This window comes from Triticum urartu, chromosome 5A (assembly GCF_056163025.1).
Source record: "Triticum urartu cultivar PI428250 chromosome 5A, HENAU_Tu73, whole genome shotgun sequence".
Classification (NCBI taxonomy): domain Eukaryota; kingdom Viridiplantae; phylum Streptophyta; class Magnoliopsida; order Poales; family Poaceae; genus Triticum; species Triticum urartu.
Window position 1 is genome coordinate 415,232,279 of NC_141877.1, and position 8,732 is coordinate 415,241,010.

General features: G+C 46.0%; 2 protein-coding genes across 2 annotated transcripts; one reads left to right on the top strand and one right to left on the bottom strand.

Annotated features, from left to right (window-relative positions):
- Nucleotides 1-1,288: 1,288 nt before the first annotated feature.
- On the top strand, nt 1,289-4,381 carry LOC125509321 (EPD1-interacting receptor-like cytoplasmic serine/threonine-protein kinase). Its single transcript, XM_048674278.2, has 4 exons — nt 1,289-2,395; nt 2,488-2,623; nt 3,030-3,166; nt 3,684-4,381. The coding sequence occupies exons 1-4, from the start codon at nt 1,997-1,999 to the stop codon at nt 4,371-4,373; spliced, it is 1,362 nt and encodes a 453-aa protein (XP_048530235.1). The 5' UTR covers nt 1,289-1,996; the 3' UTR covers nt 4,374-4,381.
- On the bottom strand, nt 3,055-8,405 carry LOC125509323 (uncharacterized). The gene is made up of 5 exons (XM_087526231.1): nt 7,579-8,405; nt 5,312-5,379; nt 5,153-5,231; nt 3,357-3,480; nt 3,055-3,192 (listed from the first exon to the last, which is right to left on the bottom strand). Exon 1 carries the CDS (start codon nt 8,028-8,030, stop codon nt 7,596-7,598), a length of 435 nt encoding a protein of 144 aa, XP_087382357.1. The 5' UTR covers nt 8,031-8,405; the 3' UTR covers nt 3,055-3,192; nt 3,357-3,480; nt 5,153-5,231; nt 5,312-5,379; nt 7,579-7,595.
- Nucleotides 8,406-8,732: the final 327 nt, after the last annotated feature.

Below are 8,732 nucleotides of genomic sequence, written 5' to 3' on the forward strand. Positions count from 1 at the left end.
TCAGGTTTGTTATTAACAAGTTCATCGGACATGAACTTCATGATGATCCATGAAGCAACCAAAGCATCAAGTTGTACAACTGCTACACGAAATAAATACAGCCCAGAGCACGTCAACGTTGTTACTATTAACAACATTGTTACTACAACGTCCGTACTACCAAAATCTTGTGGTTTGTTAATCCTATGTATAGGATTAAGTGGGCATGCCACTTTAATTTTGTATTTTCTTGTTCCTGCGTTTTAAAATTCTTGTGAATCAACGAGGCTCTACATCTCTAGCTAGACTCTAGGAATCGAATTCCTTCGCCTAGTTTGCAACTAGGATTAGGCAGAAAACTAACTCCAAACCGGCTAAGGTTCTACCAGTTGGGCCACTTGATAATTTGATAGCAAGGACGATGGAAAGGGTGAGCTATGACTAGGCAGCAAATCTAGTTAATCTACCTGTAGCAAAGAGGCACGAGGTAACCTGAGAAAGAAGAACGATTGAGTTTACTTGTAAAACATTCTGATGGTAACACTGCCCCTGTCTGCACTGCATGGCATTATCCGGCAAAAGGTGATTCCCGGTTGAGCCCCTACTCCGCTGTACGTAGACCACGTCGGCTACTCAACCCTAATCCTCTCCGGCACGACTTGCGCGGCATCAAATGCCATGATTATGCGCAAAGGCAGCGTGCACTTCTACTGTTATCACACAAGAGCCAACAGAAAAGCAACATCCATAGTTTACTCTAGCCGAATTGTACAATGCTTAAGATGATTATGGTTTACATGTGTGATGTGTCTATTCCCAAAATGACTACATGTGGTTCATGTGTGTAAAATTTACGATATTCATATTTTATGCCAGTCTACACAATTATATCGGCTCCCGACAAAATAAGCCAACGTGTTTTTCTCTCTAGCCAGGAGCCCAGGACTAATCTGAACTGTATTAATCTGTACTACCTACTAAAGTAAGCGAAATTGACTGCAAAAAAAAGTAAGCGAAATTCTTTTTTTGCTTTGGACTACTGTTGGAACTTCTATCATGTTTACTCGGTAAAACGGAGTAACGTATAATTTTGACCGGTAAAACGGGTGCGCAACCTTGCATTTCGCCTATTTCTTAAAGATACAGGTAGTAACAACTCAGGTGTTCATAAGAAAAGATATTCAGCTTACCAGGCCGTTCTCTTCTTCTTTGTTTGTTGATCTTGAAACTTCCGGTCCCTCGAGCAATTCACTCTACTTTTCACCGGAACGGCCTGCACAAAGTCCAAATTAGAATGTCCCAAGGTGAATAGTTTAGCTAAATAAAAGGCCCTGCGCTTTCTGTCAATTTTATTTCAGGTACGGTTCGACCGGTCGTTCCTGCAAATTGAAGCAACTGTTACACGGCCAGGGCTTAAAAAAGGGCTAAAGGCACCTGTAGCTGTAGCATAAACCCACGGCGACAGTAGCGCAAAACCACGTACTCTGTTAGTAGTAGGTTGAATAGTCAATTTAATCATCCTAGCCTACGTCCGATGGTCCACCCCCGAACAACTTTTCACCATACAAACGCGAACCCGCGGTTCGATTTGGTATATGAAACCGCGGTGTGACATGCCCGTCACTTTGATCCACCCATGTTCGTTCCCACAAACAAGGTTTGAGTCAACTCCATGAATGAAAACCTACGTCGTCTCGCCGGTAGAAACTCTGGTCCGTTGGAGGGAGGGGCGAGCCGTTCGCGCCACCAACCACCACCATATTCCCTTCCCCTGTTTCCTCCGATCAGAGTCCTACGGCAGGGGCGAGGCCCGCACTCCACACTTATATAAAGGCCCGGCCAGCCACTCCATCCTCCACCCAAGCCGATCCCCGCCTTCTCCTTCTCTCCAGTCCTGCTCACCTGACCTTCTCCCTCCCTCGCCCGACCTCCCCTGCACTCACAGCCCCCGGGTGGCGGGAAACATTCTTGATCCTCCTACGATATTGATATACGCGGAGATTCTCGGTTCTTTGCCATGGCCGCCAAATCTTGGAACCCGTTCTCGTGCTGCGTCGGCGGGGGCCGAGTGGCGGACGACGACGACGACTGCAGGCGGCGGATCGGGCGGCGGGGGAAAGGCTGCGCGAGGTCGTCGTCGAGGATGTCCTTCAAGAGCCTCAGCTCGTCGGGGACGCTGTCCCCGGAGGACCTGTCCATCACGCTGTCCGGCTCCAACCTGCACGCCTTCACCTACGCCGAGCTCCGCGCGGCGACCGGGAGCTTCTCGCGGGCCAACTACCTCGGCTGCGGCGGCTTCGGCCCGGTCTACAAGGGCGCCGTCGACGACAAGCTCCGTCCCGGGCTGGCCGCGCAGCCCGTCGCCGTCAAGTACCTCGACCTGGACTGCGGCACGCAGGGCCACAAGGAGTGGCTGGTGAGTGCTGAACAGAGTGCAATGCACGCGCCAGCAGATCAATTTCGAGGTCTGGTTCATGAATGGATGGCTTATATGGGTTGCTCTTGTAGGCTGAGGTTTTCTTCCTTGGGCAACTGAGGCACAACAACCTGGTGAAATTGATCGGGTACTGCTACGAGGACGAGCACCGGATGCTGGTCTACGAGTTCATGAACGCCGGGAGCCTGGAGACGCACCTCTTCAAAAGTGAGTTACTTCTTCACTGCTTTCTGCTGTCAATTAATCATTCTGAGGATTAGTTTGTTTGGTTGTTGTCGAGACCAGCAAGATAAAGAAATGTTTTAATTTGGAAATCTAGGCACGTACGAGTGCCATCTGTTCCATCAGCGATGAGCTGTTCTTGTCCCCTGAAGTTTCTTTTCTCTAAGTCAAGAGGATAGCTGAGCTGCTCTCTGCCTTCCAAAAGAACAACACACATTTTCTCTTTTTAAAATCAGATGAATGTGGACATTGGATATTTACTAAAAAGGGATACTGGATATTTTGGATTAAAAAAATATTTATCCTACCAACTTCCTGGTGCTTGCAAGTTACTACAACTCTTGGTCAACGTGGAGGAGGAAACTGATCTGAAACATCCTACCATCTTCAGGTACCAATGGCTCTCTCCCGTGGATGACAAGGATGAAGATCGCTGTCGGCGCGGCCAAGGGCCTTGCCTTTCTCCATGATGCCGACCCGCCGGTGATCTACCGCGACTTCAAGGCCTCCAACATCTTGCTCGACTTGGTAAGCCTCCCGTAACTTCAGACTTTCTGTAAAGAAAAGAAGCAGTTTTGAAAATGATTGTCATTTGGGAACTGTAGTAGTGGTTACCAGCAAATGGGGTCGAACACAACTTCGCACCTCTTACGCTGGAATTACTACAAAAGTGTCTAAAAAACGACAAATAATTTGATCTCAAATCTTAATTTCCAACCTTTAGCTTTTGACCAGTTGAACCATCCAAGATGCCATGTTTCTGAACTTATTAGCTGGCCCAGTGTGCTATGGGCAGCTCTGACCTGACTGAAACTCTGAAGATTCTTGGATGAATGCCAAATCTGAGGAATCCAATTAATTGAGATACATTTAGCATTCAATGTCAAGTTCACAGAAACACCTACAGATTAGTAATTCACGAACAGTAGTACAATTGTACACATATATTTACCTTGCATCTACTTTGAGAAAATTGTTCAGCTTGTAACGCATTGTATTTCACTTCGTGCTATTTCCCTAACAAAATTTCAATGCTTGATTTCAGGATTACAACACCAAGTTGTCCGACTTCGGGCTGGCCAAGGATGGGCCTCAGGGCGACGCGACACACGTGACAACACGTGTCATGGGGACGCATGGTTATGCAGCGCCAGAGTACATCATGACAGGCCACTTGACCGCCAAGAGCGATGTATATAGCTTTGGTGTGGTGCTCCTGGAGCTCCTCTCTGGGCTGCGATCAGTGGACCGTGCACGGCGACTCAGGGAACAGAACCTGGTCGACTGGGCTAGACCATACCTCAAGCACTCTGACAGGTTGTACAAAGTCATGGACCCAGCTCTCGAGTGCCAATACTCATGCAAAGGCGCCGAGGTGGCAGCACTGGTGGCATACAAGTGTCTCAGCCAGAACCCAAAGTCTAGGCCCACCATGAGGGAGGTGGTCAAGGCCCTCGAGCCCGTCCTCGGCATGGATGACTTCTTCCCTGTGGGCCCATTTGTGTTCACAGTCATTGTGGAGGAGGACAAGGTAGTGGACATGAAGGTGGAGGTCGAGGAGAAGCACCAGCACCCACGCCAGAACCATCAAGACAGGCACCGGCAGAAGTACCCCGACTCAGCAATCCATGCCGGCATTGTGCTCCGCCGCGGCGATGGGCTCATTACCGGATTCACCGGTGCGCAGCGACGGCAACAAAGGTCGTCGAGCTACAATCGGGAGAGGGGGGCATAGGACTAAGGTAGGGAAGTGAGTAGGACAGAATGGTATGTACATACCATAGAGATGTGATACAATGTCACATCGGTTTGTTTGTTTTGGATTTGTGGATTGTGTTTCTTTTCTTCTTTATAGTTTTTGGAAAGGTCTCAGGGGACTTACGCCCACCTTTCTTCTTGATAGTGACAATGGGTGTTAGATAAATATAGGGATGCAAAACAGTGTGACAAAAGTCCGGTTTTGATTTTCGCAAGGATTGTTGTTCAAGATGTTTTTTTTTTCTTTGAGAATCATGGTGGGGAGTTCCCCCACCTGAATATATTACTCAAAGTGGCCAAAATGCCTGAGAACTGATCCAGTTTATAAGGAAAACCAGATCAAAAACCTAAACAAATTGACCCCGTTCATGAGGGAAACCGGGCCGAAAACCAAAATGCCAGAGGAGCGATCAAGATGTTGTTTACAAATCAATGGTCTAGTTCAAAGGGATGCCCAATGCTTCTTTCATTTGCATAAATTTTGGTCCAATATCATCCATTGTTCGCAAATGAAATGAGTGCTTGAAAAAATTGACATGCTGGGCTTTTGTGATTCTTTAAGAAAGTGAAATGTGTACTTGAAAAAATTGCATGCAAGGCTTCTGTGATTCTTTAAGAAAATAGAGAAAATAATGCAACATGAAACTAACACTGTGACAAGTTAATGTTGATGGTGTCAGTTAATACTTGCAAGCTGGACCGAGCACATGTTTATCAGTAAATATAAATGGTGAGGGATGGGCAAGTACATGTCACCTGACATATTGAAGGTTGACGCGAAAGGATTAAGGTCAAGTCAACATCAGCTTTGCAATAATAAGCTCCAACTGTGAAACTGTACAGAAGAACGTTTGACAAGCTAGCTACATGACAATAGATTAACTGAAATGCATGTTTCTTTAAATTAAATCTCACCCGTCCAGCTGAGATGAGAGATAGCCCAATAGGAATGCAACCACCAGAACTGAAGGTCTGTTATGCATCTGTGTATAAGATATCATAAATTATCAATATCTGATAGGACATCAATCTTAATGAATCATATACTCAAAAACTATAATTGAGAAGCCTTGAGTTGAAAAAAGAACTGCAAATAAATTATGAGGAGACTTTTGGGAGAACCATCATCGGTGCATCTGGAAACCAAAACCAAGGCAAGGAGTACTCCAAATGTTCGTTATTACATCGCCTATATAGCACTCATACAACAGAATCATTTGTAGAATATCATGTTTCTGCTCTAATCAGGAACGTCCAGAGAAAACAGGGGATGAAAAAAAAAATACAAGAGTCGTGCACAATCTCTGATGTACTTGTCATGCCAAGCTCCATGTGATTTGGCATTGTTTTCGTCTTCAGAATAACATATAGAAAATGACACATAACAGAATGAAGTGAAAACCTAAGTGTACACCATTATCACCAGACAATGATGCCATCAGATACCCAATCAAGTAAAAATCTGACAGATATGCAAACCAATAGGAATCTAACTGTAGGATTGATTGCACAAGGATGATTCTGTAGGATGTAAATGCAAGGTGTCATCAGAATGCCATGAGCAATTTTCCTTAAAAGTGCAATTGATGAGGCTAGTCAGTCTCAGGTGCCAGGATTGAGCCATGAAACAGAGGGTCAGAAATGCATTCCAAGTATACAATTGGCTCATTCATTAAAACATGACCATAAGTAGGAATGCACTACATTTGCCGCCGTGATGTCCTGATGCATCAAACTTAGAGTTCTTCGTGGTTCAGAAAGAACAGATAAGATGTTTCTTCTCTGATAATATAGCTCAATCAAGAAAATTGTTGCTACAGAATGGAAGGTTCAAACTTTAAGTATTAACTCCAGCAGCTTTATAAAATAATATGCGATATGTATCTAAGTCGGGTGCTTCATTGTTGTACATATAGAAGTCGAACTTCTGATAACACTGTCAATGTGACAAAGAGTGAAAGCACAAAGCAATTGTACATATTTATTTAATTTAAACTAACATGTTGAAGGAGTGAGATCACACGTAGAGCATCCCAGTTCGTACAGGATACAAACTGTCTGTACGTGGAACTTCTGTTGTACTAGCCACTAACTTCTGTTGCACTTTCATACCGGAATGACCTATAACTATTGCGCTATTAGAGACATCATCTACAGCAGAAGCACTTTTAGTTACGATGGCTATTGTACTGGTTATATATTTATTGATACAGAACATGGCACAGCTTAGTGCACTTGGAAACATTTTAGCAACTTATTTTATAGCTTAACTTTTAGTGAGGAACATTATAAAGTTGGTACCTTAAATGCTAGAGTGATCTATGCATCATCATTCTGAAACAGCATTACTGTTCTTGGAGTTAAGAGCTTGTCTAGGCTACACTGTGCAAGGAGCAGAATAATTATTGTGTGGACCTTGAAGTTTCCCTTAGGTAATAGGAAAAAACAAACGGTTATAAGATATCACATGCATCCTTCTTATACTAGATGCTATGAAAATCGAAACATTTATCTTCACAGTAATTTGCGCCATCTCCCTATTAACTAAGAACTATCCTGTCACTGAGCTATTGGAAATTAAGGTTTCCCAAGGAATAACAAAAAATATTTTCAATAAAACATGTGAGAATCATACAAGTCGGCAGAACGATACTGAATTCGGCCACAAAATTATTCAATATTTAATATCTGAAACAAAATATACTGAAAAAATATGCGGGAAATCAGGTTCGCTCACAATTCTTTGATTGCCATTAGTCTAATTTTCGTTTTCTGAATAAAGTTTTTTCTCTTGTTCTGCTAGCTCTAAATTCTTTTATGTAAACCATGTAAGCTGTAAAGGCTAATTTCTTACGGTCGTCGGTCCATGATTGTGCCAAATTGAAATGGACATCACAAAGGTGTCGCTAACAACACCCAAATTTCGATTGCATATACTTGGATATATTTGGAGGTCGAACATGTTTTTCCCCTTCTCTTGAATACAGTGTGTGACTTGTTAGAAACGATCCTACTGACAATAAACAGGTCAGACACCACCGGCAAGCAAGCAAACAATCGATATCTTATGACATTTCAATGGAGAACCTTCTGTTACCAATTCCTGGGTATATTTCATTCACAATAATTACAGCAGTAACAGTATAATCAAAAGCAGCACCTACACCACAGAAACAACATACCCGAATCCAAGCCTCGTTCAGTTATAAGCTGTTCTGTACTCGTGCGGAGCTCCACAGGCACCGTGAAGGCACGAAGCGACCCCTACCCCAACGGTGACGGCGATCGTCGCGGCGGCCTTGACCGCGGCGGTGGCGGCGGGGCGCGGGGGGCAGGGCGCGGCGAAGGAGTGGACGACGTGGACCGTGAGGTGGAAGCACGCGGCGAGGAGCAGGACCGTGGCGGCGACGGCGGACGCGGGCAGGCGGGACTCCGCGGCTGCCACGAAGGGCTCCACGAACCAGGCCGCCGCCGTCGACGCGGCGAGGCAAAGGAATGCGAGGTGGAGGAGGCGCGATCTCCCGCCGCCGTTGCTGGCCGCGGCGGCTGGCGGCGGCTGCGTTGCCGGGGGATGGTGAGTCCCGGCGGTGGCGGGGGAGCGGGGGAGTTGGGTGGGCGCCTCCTGGTCACGCATCGTCGCGGGCGCCGGCGGCGGGTTCGACGGCACAGCACAGCACTGGAAGATGTGTGGATTGTTCCCTCGTCTGCGGATGGAATGCGACTGGCGACGGCTGTTTATACTACTGCCATGGGAAGCAAAGCGCCTCCCGTTTCGCGTCGGCGGCGACGTCGCACGGTCGCCATGGCACTGGCCGATGTCGACATCTACGACACCGCTGCACTTGTGCACTGTGCACAACCTGACTGACTCGTGGGCCTGGCCGAACCCTGGGCCCGACGGTCAGTGAATGGGACTAGGGGAGCGAGTGACTCGCTGCAAGTGCCAGCTTCCTCCTGAAAACGAAAGGCAGGGCCGGGCGGCCGGTGCGACTGCCGGCTGCGTTTCAAGGCCTCATCGAGTCGAGTAAAGAAACAGTGGAAAATCTGGTGAGGTTTCTATGATTTCGTCACAGAGCACGGCATCGCATGACGCCATAAAACTGGGGAGTAGAATAAAGATCGTATGATCAATTCAAAAGAAAAATAGACAGTCCAAAAAATTCTTCAATTATTTGGCAACATATACCTATGCTTATGTCTACAACTTCAAAAAAACAGCTCAAAACTCAATCTACAATTAGAGATACAAACATGACAAATTCAACTGTGAATAGTGTCGGGTTTGGGTGAATATTTTGTCTTTTTTGTTTCCAGAAGTGTAGGCCGAATGTGTGTC

Excerpts from the sequence above, each read along its gene's own strand:
- LOC125509321 (XM_048674278.2), top strand. The coding sequence starts at position 1,997 with ATGGCCGCCAAATCTTGGAACCCGTTCTCGTGCTGCGTCGGCGGGGGC. Across the intron at positions 2,396-2,487 it reads AGGGCCACAAGGAGTGGCTG|GCTGAGGTTTTCTTCCTTGG; the intron begins GTGAGTGCTGAA and ends TTGCTCTTGTAG. Across the intron at positions 3,167-3,683 it reads CCAACATCTTGCTCGACTTG|GATTACAACACCAAGTTGTC; the intron begins GTAAGCCTCCCG and ends GCTTGATTTCAG.
- LOC125509323 (XM_087526231.1), bottom strand. The coding sequence starts at position 8,030 with ATGCGTGACCAGGAGGCGCCCACCCAACTCCCCCGCTCCCCCGCCACC.